Raw genomic sequence first — 16,090 nt, forward strand, 5'->3', positions numbered from 1 at the left:
ACACTACCTAACACCCTACACTGGAACCTATCAGCTACACTATATCACTATCTAATATACACTGACTATCTGTATTATCAGTGGCCGATTACAATAGGGACGTTCGGGTCGGCAGACCCGGGCCCAGCACCGCTGGGGGGCCCAACGCCGACCCGAACGCCCACATACTGCGGCGGGGCACGGAAGCGCATAGCTCCCTGTCCCTTCGCCGATCACCGCCATAGGCTTCAGGCCTAGTAGGCCTGAGGCCTATGTGGCAGTGAAATCCCGGCGCAGGCGTGCGTGATGATGTCATCGCGCGCCTGTGCCAGGACGCAGCACTGTGACGTGTGCACGCCTGCCTCATCCCGCCTTCCTCTGCGAGCAAGCACCTGACCCTGGACATAGGTGAATATTTAGCTTTTCATTTTTTTTCATTTTTTTATTTCATGTGCCTACTTTGGGGGACATGTGGGACACACACACAGGAGGACATATTAGGGAAGAGACATCGAGTACATGGGGGGGAATGTGGGGGCTGTGTGTGGGCAAATTATTATGGGAGGGACTACTATGTGGGGGCAAATTACTATATGGGGCAGTGTGGGGGCAAATTACTATGTGGGGGCTGTGTGGGGGAAACTATTGTGTGGGGGCAGTGTGGGGGAAATTGCTATGTGGGGACAGTGTGAGGTAATTGCTATGTGGGAACAGTGTGAGGTAATTTCTATGTGGGGACAGTGTGGGGAAATTGCTATGTGGGGACAAATTACTATGTGGGGCAGTGTGGGGGCAAATTACTATGTGGGGGCAAAATACTATGTGGGGGCAGTGTGGGGGAAACTATTGTGTGGGGGAAATTGCTATGTGGGGACAGTGTGGGGAAATTGCTCTATGGGGACAAATTACTATGTGGGGGCAGTGTGGGGGAAACTATTGTGTGGGAGCAGTTTGGGGGAAATTTCTATGTGGGGACAGTGTGGGGTAATTTCTATGTGGGGACAGTGTGGGGTAATTTCTATGTGGGGACAGTGTGGGGAAATTGCTATGTAGGGACAGTGTGGGGAAATTGCTATGTTGGGGCAAATACTATGTGGGGCAGTGTGGGGGAAACGATTGTGTGGGGAAAACTATTGTGTGGGGGCAGTGTGGGGAAATTGCTATGTTGGGACAGAGTGGGGAAATTGCTATGTGGGGCCAGTGTGGGGAAATTGCTATGTGGGGGCAAATTACTATGTGGGGCAGTGTGGGGGAAATTACTATGTGGGGGCAGTGTGGTGGAAATTACTATGTAGGGGCAGTGTGGGGCAAATTACTATGTAGGGGAAATTACTGTGTGGGGGCAAACTACTATATGGGGGTGTTGCTATTGGGGAGGCACTGTAGGGGCAATTCTATTATTTTTGGGGACACTATACAAGGATTATTGCCTGGAGCACAATAGAGGGTGGTATTATTACTCGGGGAACTCTAGGGGACATTATAGCTGCTGTGGACACTATAGGAACATTTGGGGTAATTTATTAAACTGATGTAAAGCAGAACTGGCTTAGTTGCCCATAGCAACCAATCAGATTCCACCTTTCATATTTGACAGATCTTTTGGAAATCCAGTTCTACTTTACACCAGTTTGATAAATGGCTCCAATTATGTCTATTAGGGTCACTATTTTTTCAGCAGTATAGTACCTGGGGCATTGGGGAGCAAAACGGGCACAGTATTGGGGGTGGCAGCAGGATGACACTGTGAGGACACCAGGATGAGGAGGTTGATGGAAAAATTGAGAAATCTAACGTGTCTGTGTTACAAACTGTAGAGATGAGATGTGGCTGAAAGAATTTGCCATGGTGGTCTGGGTCAAATGGAGGAGAAGAGGAAAGAAAAGGTCTACATGACAGGAGATGTCACTGGATGTAAGAGGTATGTGGTGCTGTATTCTCCTCCATGTCTTTTTTATTATAAGAATATGTATTTTAAATTTGGCAACCAAATTTTTCAGTTTAGGACCCAATTTGGGGTATTTTTTTTAGTCTGAAGATGTCATATGGCCTATGAAGAGACTGTGGCGCTCATGAAGCACCGCAGCCTCTTCATACAAAAAATAAACTAAACTAAAATAGAGGGAGGGAGGGGCCCAAGTTGGGTAGACAGCCTCGGGCCTATCATGCACTTAATCCGCCCCTGTGTATTATACTGTATATATATGAGCTAACTAACTAACTATCTAATGTAATTGATCTAGATGAAAGCACAGAGCACAGCAATGACACTGCTCTCTCTCTCAGAACTGCAAAAAAACTGTAGAAAATGGCTGCTGGGAAGGTTCTTATATAGTCAGGGGTAGGCAACTTTCCTATTGGTTGCTAGGGATGTTGCTAAGCTCAGAAAAGATATTGCTGCCTTCTCATTGGCCCACAAGCAAGAAGTGAGGGTACTGATGAAAAAAATATCTAGAATATTCGCAATTACGAAGATATAGCTCTATATTCTACATCTTTGCGAATTCTTGAAGTGCCGATATTTGCGATAAAAAAATCGCGATCAACACTACTATAGAGCTTTGCAATCCATACTCTCGTACATCACTGCTCCTGTGTACCTGTGCTGCTATCCTAAAGCCTGGCATAGATGTGCAATGCCAGGCTTTCACAGAGCGGGCACAGGCAGAGGAGCGAAGTGCTATGCTGAGCTCCTGCTCTATGCCTGCTTGTTCCGTTCTGCTAAAGCGTGCAGGGTCTAGCACGGCAGGGCCTCAGTATAGCCAGTAGCTCATGTATGCTTTAGGAGAGCAGTGCTGGTACAGACAGGAGCAGTGATGTGCTATGGAGCTCCTGTAGGTACAGCGCTCAGTGTGACTGCAGGGAAATCCATACTCCCATACACAGCAGTGTACGCAAGTGCTATATGCACCTGAACTTAAAAAAATACGTATATTAGAAAAATCTTTTTAAAGCATTTGCAGTAGCTTTTAATATACTTTATATATAAGTGTATGTACACTTTAAGAGAACATTATCATATAAATGTATATACCTGGCACACCACCAACAAACACAGGCTCTTTAAGGTTGACTAGCTTTCTGTTTAGAGGTCCAACAACATGGTTTATCTCAGAATCCACATCCAGTTGCACCACATTTGCATCCCTTATAACTGTAAGAATACATAAGGAGATTAGTATCTATTGTAAACAATTATATCTACAGTATATATCATTATTATTATGACATACATTATTTTACTTGCAGAAAATCAAAATGAAGACATATTAGATAATAAGTATCCATCATGTATGGGATTGAAGATGCTGCTACACATACCTTCCGCTCAAGTGTGTATATTCCATAGAGGCAGCCTTTAGGCACTTTGGCTCAGGTTGGTGCTATAAATACCCACCGTCCCTATGGACAATCTGTCCCTCTATCCACAGGAACTACAGTGTTAGCCAACGTGGCAGAAGCAAACTAGTTTTATGCTCATACTGCTGTAGGGTATAAGGGGAACAAGCACTAGATCAGGCCGTCTCATCCTATAATTTGGGTAGGTGTATGAAATAGCATCAAGAATGGGTTTTATAAAATAAATCAAGACAAATCTCAGGCTCTTCCTCTTAATATCAATCCGACACCTTTGCATAATCTCAAACAAAAATTCAAACTCGACTGGCAGAAATCAGAAATTACCTACCTGGGCATACAGGTGTCACATCCCTCCTCAAAACTGTTTGAGAATAATTACCCCAAACTAGCCTCGGACATGAGCAAAGACATGGCTGACTTCTCAAAGAATACGATTTCCTGGCTAGGCAGAATAGCAGCATACAAAATGTTGCTTCTGCCGAGGCTTCTGTACCTCTTCAGGTCGCTGCCAATTGAAATTCCTGACTCGTTTTTCGCATCACTGAATTCCAGACTGAGGTTATTTATATGGGATCACAAAAAATCTAGAGTGGCCTTTAAGACCATTATCAGACATCAGAAGAAGGGTGGACTGGGGGTTCCTCATTTAAAGTATTATTATTTCTCAGCCATATTGGACCAACTATCCCATTGGTGGTCGAATAATCCGGAGAAATTATGGGTCCAGATTGAGAAACATATCTGTGGTCTCAACACATTGAAAACCAGACTTTTGACACCCATTTTAGGTCTCCCTCCCCCCCCTTCTTATATTAATGTAGTTAAGGTCTCTGACGAAATATGGAAATCTTTCCTTAAATTGAGGAAAGGGAAACTCCATTCGCCTCTATCTGATTGCACGTTGGAATTCCTACAAGATCAAGTAGCCATGATCCCTGTCCAAGAATGGAACACATTGGGAGTCAAGTCCCTTCAGGACTTTTTTATAGATGGGAAGCTCTCTTCTTTTTCACAACTTAAAGCCAAATTTGGTCTTGGAAGAGACGACTTTTATAGATTCCTCAACATCAGAGACTTTATCAATAAACGCTTGATAAAGGAAAAGGTACAACTTCCCCACATGGTCACAATTGCTAATTTATTTAAAAAGAAGAGAGGTATCTCTACATTTTACACACAATTAACAGATCCCCTTAACTCCTCTACTAACAGTCACATACTCAAATGGGAACAAGATCTACATATTAAAATAGAGCTGTCAGATTGGCATGCTTCCTTTGCTAATATCCATATATTTTTCCATAGCACCAACCATAAAGAAGTGATTTATAAAACATATCTTAGGTGGTACCACACTCTAAGTAAACTTCATTTGATTTTTCCCGACACCACTGATAGATGCTGGAGACAGTGTGGAAATAAAGGGACGCTCCTGCATACACTATGGGAATGTGACGCTATAAAACCCTTATGGAAGGCTACGGAAACTCTCATATACACTGTATTGAAACTACATGTTACCCTAACTCCCCAGCTGGCTCTGTTGTTGTTGGGACTCGATGATCTGCCAAACAATTTCAGGTCAATAGTCGCACATATTGTTATGGCGGCAAAACTAGTCATAACGAGACATTGGAAATCGGTGGACACTCCCCATATAAAAGAAGTCTGGCAGGCTGTGAATAACACTTGTTCATGCGAACAAACTATTGCAAGGGTCCAGGACAAACTTCATACATACCACTATAGATGGGATGAGTGGTTGAACAGTACCTACTATTGCTCTCAGTCTTGAGGGCTGTTTCTGCATTGTTTTGATGTGTTATTTGTCTTTATATTATTGTTAGACTTTTCTATGTTACTATTCAACTCACTTATCATTTTTGTTAACTTCGGCGATATAAGTTTATTATGCGACTGTAATCAAGTCTGAACTCCTATATTTGATATTTTCTCTGTATCATGGAAAAGTATTTTTTGTTTTATTTGTTTTAAAAAACTTTAATAAAAAGAATTTTACAAGAATGGGTTTTATAATGATTTCTTCTATGGGATTTTTATTGTGTATGCTCCTGACCATAGTCATGATGGCATTTACGTGGATCTGCCCTAGTTCATTTAGGAGAATAGAAAGAGGTATTTTTACAGTGATTTTGACAACTTGTAGTAAAATTCCGAGTAAAGATAAGCTATTTTTTACAAACCTGCAATTCTATGCCATTGTCCATCACAGAGACTCTGCTTCGGAACGACATGTGTAGAGAACTCTTTACTGGCAAACTTCACTTTCACTACAACCTATATTAAATATTAAAATAATTAATTGGACTGTAATATAATAACAATACAAATACAACCTATTCTTACAAAAAATATCATTACCTGCCCATCCTTCATGTGCAGATTTATATATTCTTCATAAGTATTTTGAATGTGGAATAAAATGCCAGAGTTGCTCCTTGGACGAACTTCTACTACAAACTCAAATTTTACCCCGGTATCGAAGGATTCCGCTATGAAGAAAAAAACACAGCAGAGTCAGCTAAAATATATAGGTGGCAATTCATTCTGTAACCATCAACATTTTGTGTCTCAAAAAGATGCATTTATAAATGTATATGTGTAAAGAAATTTGATTTATCAAAACTGTGCAAAAGAAAAACTCTCTGTTGCCCATCGTAGCCAATCATAGTGCAGGTTTCATTTTTCAAGGACATATTAAAAAGAAATGAGAGCTGCACTGTGATCAGTGGTGGATCTGGCCCCAGGGATCAGGGGGAGACCCCCTGCTGTCCCCTGGTTGCCAGGGCACCTATTTCACCTGCATCCACATTCTTAGGACACAAATACAGTTGAATACAAGGGTGAATCAGGGGGTCGGCTCTCTGCACCCCCATTTAACCTGTGACTGGCAGGCATAATGAAGTGACGTCCTTGCACCTGCTGTCTAGTTGTCAGGCAGACCGAACCAGATCTGCAGCGAGAGATCTGTTTCATTCGTGGGAAAGTGACTAGGTACAGTAAGTATTCATTTTGGAGACACAAAAGGGGTATTGCATTATGTAAGAAGGCACCATAATGTGTTGGGGGGCATATAATGGGACATTTTTCTGTGTTCGGGGCACTATATTGAATTGTGGGGCATATAAGGAGCATCATTTTGTGTTGAAGATCATTATACTGTATTGCAAGCACATAGGGAGGCATCATACTGTGTGAGGGTCACATAAGATGGTATTGTACTAGGGCCCTCAAACTTAACTTTTCATGGGACTCCAGAAATGTCAATCCGCCCCACTATGGTAGCTACGTATGTGCCCCTCACACAGTGTTCTGTGGGAGGTGTGATAAGGTGGAGATTACCCGTGCTCCATGACGAGGCTTACTGGTGCTACAAGGCAGTGCTTAGCAGTGTGACAGAGGCCTAAGTTTGCTTGGGGCCCCAGAAATGCCAAGTATGCCTCAGTGATTAGTTGCTATGGACAACAAAGAGAGTTTTCCTTTTAATCAGTTTCATAAATGTGCCCAATGTCTTTTCCTTTGATTCTTCAAAATGTGATATATGGCATAAAGATAATCCATGTTTTTTAGGGCAGCGCTACTTCTGTTTTGTCTACACATGAACTAGTACTGTTCACTTAATGCACTACCAGTGTTCATGCTTCAATGGTCTTGGTGGTATCAGATGTTATGACAGTCAGGTATGTGCCATGCCATATTGACTCACATGTTCTTGTTAAAGAAATGCGTTTGTTTAGGCAGACCAGACAGGGCCTAACTGCTGTATAACACAGTGTCTCAATTCATTAGGTCGTTACCTAGAATGACATATCCTCCTTCTGAAGAAATATAGGTTCCGGATTCCATGGGGCCTTCAAAACAGGGTGTCACACTGAATGTCTGGGATGGAGTAGTAACAGAGCGCCCATTGAGCTGCAGGTCTCCAAGGCAGCCATTGAAACTGTACACTGAATTGATCTAAGGGAAAATGAAACGTAATTATATGAAACTTTACAAGTATTAATGCATAATTGCATACATTGCTTTAGCTTGACATCATGTTTAGCAAATATGTTCTCAAAAATCTCTTTCATTTTGTTTAAATACATATATACTTTATTTTACTTTTTAATCAGTTTTACTGTATTTTTTCCGATCATCTTAAGAAAAACTATTATCAGTTTAAAATCATGGACGCAAATTTTTGTAGGAAAAACAGAACATTCTTCCACTACCTCCTAATTATGACACTCTATAGACCCCTTTACACAGGGCGACACAGCAGGCAATCATCAGGAACGATATGTTCCTTCCTGACAATTACCTTCTCCTTATATGAGGTGAGAGCTGCAGTTAAATGCAGCAATCATATTCTCTGTATGGGGATGAGCAATCTCTAGAGTGATCACTCACACACATTTTTTTTGGGCAGCAGATTGCTGTTTGGACTGTATGATCTTCTGCCCAGAGACCATAATTAGGGTGACTGCATCAGATATGTTTTCAGTCAATGAACAAGCGCCCACTCATTCATCGGCTGATCGGCAGCACCTTTACACAGGGCAGTTATTGTGAACGAGCATTCCTAGGAATGCCTTTTCTCAAAAATTACCCTGATCATTGGCTCATGTAATGGGGCCTTTAGTGTGTGCATTATGCTATGTACTAGTATGCTAGTTATAATCAGATGATATATCGTAGGGAACATTACAGTCCTTTGACATGGGTAGATAAGTGGACAAATAAGTGTTCATAACAAGTACTCATAAGAACTCTTATTCCTGATTAGTGGCACAAGTAAACATGGCACCGATCTGCTGGCATACAAACAAATCCTGCAAAAATAATTATGAATTGCCTGCGCATCTCTACAATGTGTTTCAGACCATGTAAAAGACACTTGAAACAAGTGCCAATAAACTTGTTGTATTGTTGATCGTCTCAATCCAGGCTCAAATAGGTCCTTGTAAATGCACATCTAGTTTGATACAATCAAAATAAAGCAAGCCAGGAGAACCCAAAGGTCTCTGTTGGAGTGTACCTGTACATTCTTCATAGCTTTCTCAGGAGCTACACCGCCTATGTAAAGAGGTGCTGTAACATTCCAAACATCATCACTAGCAGGAAGTCTTTCTTCAAGCACTCGTAGACCATCGATTATTAGCTTACCCTTGTTCATATCACGGACACATATTACCTAGCAATAAACATGGCACAAGAGAGCTTATTAGTAAGATGAGTAACATACATTATGATTAGATTAAAAGATTATTCCTGTTTCATGAAACTAATGATCTGTTCTCAGGATAGGTCATCAATTTCAGATTGGTGGAGGTCATACTCTTGGCAGCCCCATCGATCAGCTGTTTGAAGGATCTGCAGTTCTAGTGCAAGAGCTGTGCACTCTTCAATATTTACCTGCACTCTTTTTACATTGTAGTGGGGGTGCAGTGTTGTTACAACAGTTTATCCCATTCAAGTGATCCAGACTCACACTGATATGATATTGATGACCTAGCCACATGTACAGGAGTTTAGCTCCTAGATGGGAAAAACCCAGGCACTCAGCATATACCAAGATATAATACAAAAAATATATATACATCTCGAAAATATATCTTTATTGAAATAGATACATAAATTGGCAAAGACACTAGCCGGATCTGTATTGTGTATATGTTGTGAATCATGGTTTTGTATCTAGGTGGGGGAGCCACATGGTTTGATTTTGTATTTATTTATACTTGTTTTTCCATCCCACCTCTACAACTACTTGTAATGTTATAACTTGATGTCCTGATGTGTTGTGTGCATTCTCCACGTGGTTGTGTTTGTCTTTGCCAATTTATGTATCTATTTGTTTTATCGACTTCAATAAAGATATATTTTCGTATATATATATATATATTTTTTGTATTATATCTTGGTATATGCTGAGTGCCTGGGTTTGTCCCATCTAGGAGCTATTCATTTTTCACACGTGTGTTTTACTTGTGCTGTATAACCGTTTTCTGGTTTTGTATTTTATTGCTCATTGGTATCCCATGCACAGGAGTTTGCGGATGTGCCACAGACAGAAATGGTTATTGCCCCATCCATAGTGGAAGTGATGTCCTGACCATAGTCCAGGCTGGAAACCTGGTAAAGGACATTTAGTGCTAGGACATCAATGCTAGATTTTCAGAAGTGGAGTGTCACATGACTAGGTTCCTGAGCATTTGATCCATGCAACTTCACAATGACCTGCACTGTGGCTAGGCCATGTGATCGATGGTCATGACGTCACTGGCTTAGGGTAAGCAGCAAGAAGGCCTTTGTGCTAACAGTAACACCAGGGTATTCTCAAACAGCTGATAGATGGGGATCCCGAGTGTCGGACCCCCATTTCGCTAACATACAACACGTTCAATAACATGGGTATAATAATGGGGTTACTGCAGTAAAATGTGTTTGCTGTAACACTGAATGGTATCTTGCAGTCATATACAACACTTTTAATAACACAGATATAATAGTGGTATTATTGCAGTAAAATGCTTTCGCTATAACAATGAATGGTATCCTACAGTAATATACAATGCGTTCAATAACACGGGTATAATGCACTGCAATCATCTGTTGAAATGCCCATTTACAAATGGTAAATTGAAACTTTTTTTAATTAAAGGGGGCAATTCCTCAGTGTTTTCAGCAAATACATACTATTAATTTTTATTTTTTATTGTTTACAAAAAACACTGGCTGGCTGGTTTTCTAATGCAGAACCTGCCAGCAAGCTGTGTGAAACTTATTCTCTATGCTAAGCTTTCCCTGATAAAACACTAAAATCTACACAATTATATCTCCCTATAGTGCCCATATAATTTTTCTAATAACTGGCTTGTGTCTACAATTGTATTTTGTCAGACACTGCCGCAACACATCCTATCACAAGCCTAGCTAGCAATAGAATGGAATTTCTTCCATCTGAGCAGAAGGACCTGCCTGCATAATGCCCTCTGATTGGTTGATCCGGCTGTGACTCAGCCTTTGAGCCATCAGTGCAAGCCCTTCCCCCCCACTTCCTCCCAGTGTCATGTGATCCTTCATTTTCTTTCCCCTCCTGTTTCACTCACCAATTCTTACAGTAAGGCTACTTTCACACTGGCGTTTCTGGGTCCGCCTGTGAGATCCGTTTCAAGGCTCTCACAAGCGGCCCAAAACGGATCAGTTTAGCCCCAATGCATTCTGAATGGATAAGGATCCGTTCAGAATGCATCAGTTTGCCTCCGTTCAGCCTCCATTCCGCTCTGGAGGCGGACACCAAAACGCTGCTTGCAGCATTTTGATGTCCGTCTGATGAAACTGAGCCAAACGGATCCGTCCTGACTTACAATGTAACTTTTACTGACACAATATGGTGCAATTGAAAACGGATCCGCCTCCCATTGACTTTCAATGTAAGTCAAAACGGATCCGTTTGCATTATCATGAACAAAAAAAAAAATGTATTTAAAAAAATATATATTTGGTTCATGGTAATGCAAACGGATCCGTTCTGAAGGGATCCAAGCGTTTGCATTATAGGTGCGGATCCGTCTGTGCAGATACCAGACTGATCCGCACCTAAACGCAGGTGTGAAAGTAGCCTCAAATGGTGGCGTGCGCCGTTTTTACTCGATTCATCTAAAATGAATCAAAATGCTTCAGATTTTTTGGCAGACAATTTTGTGTGAAATTCATAACAAATCTAATTAGTTTAGAATAGATTCCGCTCATCTGTAAAGCAATGTAATTGTCATATCTGTGATGTTCATGCACCAAGAACTAAAACCTATGTTGGCTAGGGACTAGTAGTTATAATTTTTTCTGATGTAAGTTATATTATATTTGTTGGGTTGCGGTGAACCTGACCCCTTTATTAAGTCCTGCCTACTTTTTTAAAAATAGTTGAGAGTGGCATAAAACATAAATAGTTGTAAAGGTTTTGTGCAAAATATCACTTGCACCAAATTTTGTGACTTTTTAAAGCCAATAACTTGGCATAAAGCCTTTGTAAATTACCTCTATTCATTTTCAGTTGTTTAAATTTTTGAGTTGTCTGTTTTTGCAACAGATGCAAATAAAGATGCCTGTTGTTCTAGTTCATGTTTTTCTCTTACCCTTTTAGTTTATAACTAATGTAATACTGCTGGACTAGTTAAAATCAATTGGCTTTTCAAGTGATTAGAACATACCGTGTGCCATATGCCATCGTTATACTTCTCTTGGCTCTTAATTGTCAGCTTTTGTTCACCAACATTGAACTTAAAATGTAGTTGGCCAGAAGCAAGGAAAAGAGTTATAAAGTTGTTTTCATCTTCATCTGACAAATAGAAGATCATTCCATGTGATGAATGTGTCCGAAAGCGGAAAGTTAATTCAGACCTGCCAGATATATAAATAAGCATTATCACATCAAAATTTGTAACTAGTATATAGATGTAAATCAACATAATGTGAGATTTATGGCGCGCTATGACCAGCATAAAAAAAACAAAAAACAATAAGATGATTTTGTGATATTGTGTCATGATATGTCTATCATATATAAATCTATATGCAGCCACCAACTTGTGTTGTAAATTGCAGTCTGTCAAGAATTTTGCTATTATGTTGAATTTATTTAATAGGAAATTGGAGTCCTTAAAAGGGTTCTCCAGGAGCTATTTAAAATGGAAGTTAGCAACCCATCCAAGAATATAAATAGGATGGGTTGGGTCCAGTTGTGCGCAATATGCCATCATCACCAAACAGCCTGACAGGAACAGAGATCCTGCACTCCGTTTCTGTGAGAATGCTCAGCCATGATAGCATGTCACACAAAGAATTGCATCATTATTATCTATGGTACAGCAGAGTTCCTGCTCTACAGTAAATATTAATGAAGCCAACCTGTGTGTGAGATGCCATCTGGCTGAGTAGCCTGACAGTATCACTCACCACTGTATTTCAGGCATTGGAGCGCAGTGTAATGAAGTGAGGCACTGCCCCTGCCAACACACATATTTGGAAAGCTGGACACAATCCATCTTATTCACACTCTAGGATGGGCTGTTTTACACTACTCATGGGCAGTCCCTTATCTGATGTAATCGATAAGCCAGTCTTCTTGCCTGACACAAGTGTGGTCTCCATGGTAAAAGGTCAACAACTTACTTTTCATTGAATTGTTTAGGAATGTGTTTGAATTCATGCCGGCTGTTAGCAGTTCCACCATACAAATAAGCATTTCTGACTGCTCTTGGTCTGCTTGGTGATGAACATTGAGAGACAACATCTGGTTCCTCCTCTTTCTTTATGTTCTTACTACCAATAATGCTGTGTGAAGGATCTGCTTTATGTTTTCCAATCTGGGTTCATATAAACAAAAATAGTAGAAAGTTAATATATGTGTAAAAATGAGTAACTAATTTAGAACCATTTATAACATTACTGGCATTACTCATTTATAGAACACTGGCATTTCTAAGGCTATAAAGACTAGGGGATATCCTTATCTTCTTTACAGTGGTGACTTGAAGGAGGTACACCCCCAAGCAAGTTGATCCTGGATTGCATTTTTGCAAGATCTGTATTACAAGATATCTGGGCCGATATCAAGGTCATCATGTATTGTGATACAGGCATTGTATATAAAAAGATTTTCCATCTTCAGTAGTTTTCTCCTAGTCTGGTAAGGAGTATTACTGTTGCCTAGCGTTGGACATTTCTTCTGCACCATAATGATAACTTTTACTTTGGTATAATAGTCCAAGATCAATTATATACAATAGTTTTCTTGCTTATCCTTTCCTGCTTTCCCGCTGGCCATTTATTATTTTGATGGCTCGAAAGCAAGCAAATCATGGTAATAACTGGGCCTTTAGTAAGACATGTGTTATCCTTAGTTCTCTTCTGCCTATAGATCTGTGGTCCTGCATGATGTGCATTCACAATGTGGCACTGGCCACAGAAAAATATACTATCTATCATTTCAGCTCTATATACAAAGACCTGTGAAGGACTGCAAAACTGTTGGTGCAGGAGGGTGGGGGATTTAAATGATTAGTAAATGATTGTTTGCTATTTTCCTTTCATTTTAAAACCTGCAAAACCATCTTAATCTATGAAATACCGTTATATGACATTTTTTGTTTTCTTACAAACACACTCCGTGAGGTGATTGCTATACTGTATATTGCAAATTCACGTATAGCAGTTTGTATTACTTACTCTATGCTTTTGTTTTCCTTTTGGTTTTGAAGAGTTTTTGCCACGTTTATGGGTCAGAGCAATTGGGGGTGCCTCAACAGGACACCCGTACAAAGACACTTGAACCTTTTCTGTATATTTCTGAAAATCTTCAACTTCCACATCTCTGTCAATTCTATGGCACAGCAGAGACAAATACATTTTGTGACCACATGCATGACACTACTGATTGAGTTAAATTTAATTATATAACATAGTATAACATATACACCATTCCGCCATACTGCACACAGAACTAATGGCACAATACAGTTTCTCGGTACAAATAAAGACTGCTGCCATACTGTATAAATAGATAATGCTGCTATACTGTGCACAAATATTATGCAGACATAATGATAGCACTATCAGAATACCCCCATAACTTGTGGTCTTTGATAATACATTCCTGGTTGTCTAGAGTGGCATAGAGATTATTCTAAGCAAGATTAAAATGATAAAATTCTAGTGGCTTTTACAGCCACCACTCGAGGGAGCTCACTGCATATGAATCTTTAAAGCTTCCAGGAGGAGCTGTATATATATATATATATATATATATATATATTCAGTGCCCTATAGTGATGGCTGTCAGCTATTGTCTATTGCAAATGTTGTCAGAGACATTTATGTATGAATGCTAACCATTTTTAAGCAGTAAATAACATACCTGGAGAAATATGCATTGCTAATGCATCCTGAAAAATTAGCTTGTGACACACCATTTGGAGAGCCACCGAAGTAGAACTTTCTTGCAACTGGGAGGTTTATGTCCTTTTTGTCCTGGTCCTGGGAACTGATGTCTGTCTCATCTACTAGCAGATGATAACTACAGGAACAAATACATTTTGTTAATTGGAATTGGAGATAAGTGGCAGGGGTCATATTCGGATTCGTGATATTTCGCAAATATTTTGTAGAATATTCGTCGTATATTCGCAAATTCGAATATTCGTTTTATTATACACTTTTTTTTTTCTCGATAATCGGCAAGGTAAAGATCGCATAATATGCGAATATTACGCAATCAATACAGGTGTGGGTTAAAAACGAATATATAGCACAATAGAATATAGTGCTATATATTCGTTTTTAAAGTATTCGTAATTTTTTTCCATCTGAGTTGCTTGTGGGCCAATGACTGTTCACTTCAGATGGAAAAAAATGACGAATATTCTAAAAAACGAATATATAGCACTATTGCTATATATTCGTCTTTTTAGAATATTCTTCAATGACGAATATTCTAAAAAACGAATATATAGCAATAGTGCTATATATTGTTTTTTTTTCACTATTCGTCATTTTTTTCCATCTGAAGTCATGATTCCTCCCTGATTAAATTGCTTGTGGGCCAATGACTCATTGGGCCACAAGCAAGAAGCAGGGAGGAATCATGACGAATATTCTAAAAAATAATATATAGCACTATATTCGAAATATTCACGAGTTCTCGAAGTGGCGATATTCGAGATAAAAAATTGCTTTTCAAATATTCGTGCTCAACACTAACCAACATTACAAATATCAAAATAAAATTTAACCCTAATAAATTGTAGTTACTGTATTTTTCTATCCACAGCTCACTGTAAAAATAGTGTAAAAATATTTTTTTTGCTTTGTAAGTATTAAAGTAGCAACAGTATGCAGATTTAGACCAGATAAATGATGAAAGAAACTCCAAAGCTAACTGTGGAGCATATTTAGTAAAAAACTGTAATGCAGAATCTGTTTGTGTAGGCTAGTATTACCATGCTTTAGTGATAGTCTTGGATCTGATTTCCACAGGATCCTGATGAAGGACTTATAATGGTTGAAAAGGTTCCTGCACTGTGTACCTTCTAGGTGTTAGAGTGGTACTATGTCCTTTTGATATTTCTGAAACAAAAGCCTACCTGTTTCAAAGATTGCTGTTCCTACTAACCAAGATTATTCAGTATTTTTTTACATGTCATGTCAGGAGGAGAAAAGGTGGCAGACCTGGGTTAGAAGATGTGAGGGAGAGTCAAAGGCTGTGGACACCCCTGGATCCTTTTTTTTTTAAATTATTTATTTAGATGTATTTTAGGCTAAATATTTTTCTAATAAATACCTCAGAGAGCTCATTTGACATCCCCTACTCCAGTCCCTCTGTAACCAGAAATGTCTAAGCTGAATATACTCAAATTAAAACCTTACTAAAAACCTATTGCAAAAATGTCTTTTTTTGACCAAAATATATATAAATCAAGAATAATAAAAAAAATGGTTCCGGAGGTCTACATTGCAAAAGTTTTTTCAAAGTACAGTGACATTTGAGTCACTGTCCTTGACTGCCGTAGGACATTTATGGCCCACATAAAATGATTATTTCTGACTGCAGCTGTTTCCTGTGATTGGCTGAATTAGTCATGTGCCATATGGCATATTACAGCTTCAGTCAATGGAAACACAGACTGGCAAGAGAACCATGGACTGCTGGTATTGGAGAGACAGGAGATTAAAGGGATAGGTCATCAAT

At 39.5% G+C, this 16,090-nt stretch overlaps 1 protein-coding gene across 1 annotated transcript in view; it reads right to left on the reverse strand.

The window, feature by feature from the left end:
• Positions 1–16,090, reverse strand: part of LAMA4 (laminin subunit alpha 4) — a 140,605-nt gene that overhangs the window by 599 nt on the left and 123,916 nt on the right. Inside the window, exons 31-39 of the mRNA XM_040428892.1 lie at positions 14,261–14,419; positions 13,573–13,726; positions 12,517–12,710; positions 11,556–11,745; positions 8,381–8,536; positions 7,158–7,317; positions 5,722–5,852; positions 5,544–5,637; positions 3,014–3,133 (exon numbers count right to left, since the gene is read on the reverse strand). Coding sequence (XP_040284826.1) covers positions 3,014–3,133; positions 5,544–5,637; positions 5,722–5,852; positions 7,158–7,317; positions 8,381–8,536; positions 11,556–11,745; positions 12,517–12,710; positions 13,573–13,726; positions 14,261–14,419 — 1,358 coding nt within the window. The remainder of the gene's footprint in view (positions 1–3,013; positions 3,134–5,543; positions 5,638–5,721; positions 5,853–7,157; positions 7,318–8,380; positions 8,537–11,555; positions 11,746–12,516; positions 12,711–13,572; positions 13,727–14,260; positions 14,420–16,090) is intronic.

This window comes from Bufo bufo, chromosome 4 (assembly GCF_905171765.1).
Source record: "Bufo bufo chromosome 4, aBufBuf1.1, whole genome shotgun sequence".
Lineage (NCBI taxonomy): Eukaryota > Metazoa > Chordata > Amphibia > Anura > Bufonidae > Bufo > Bufo bufo.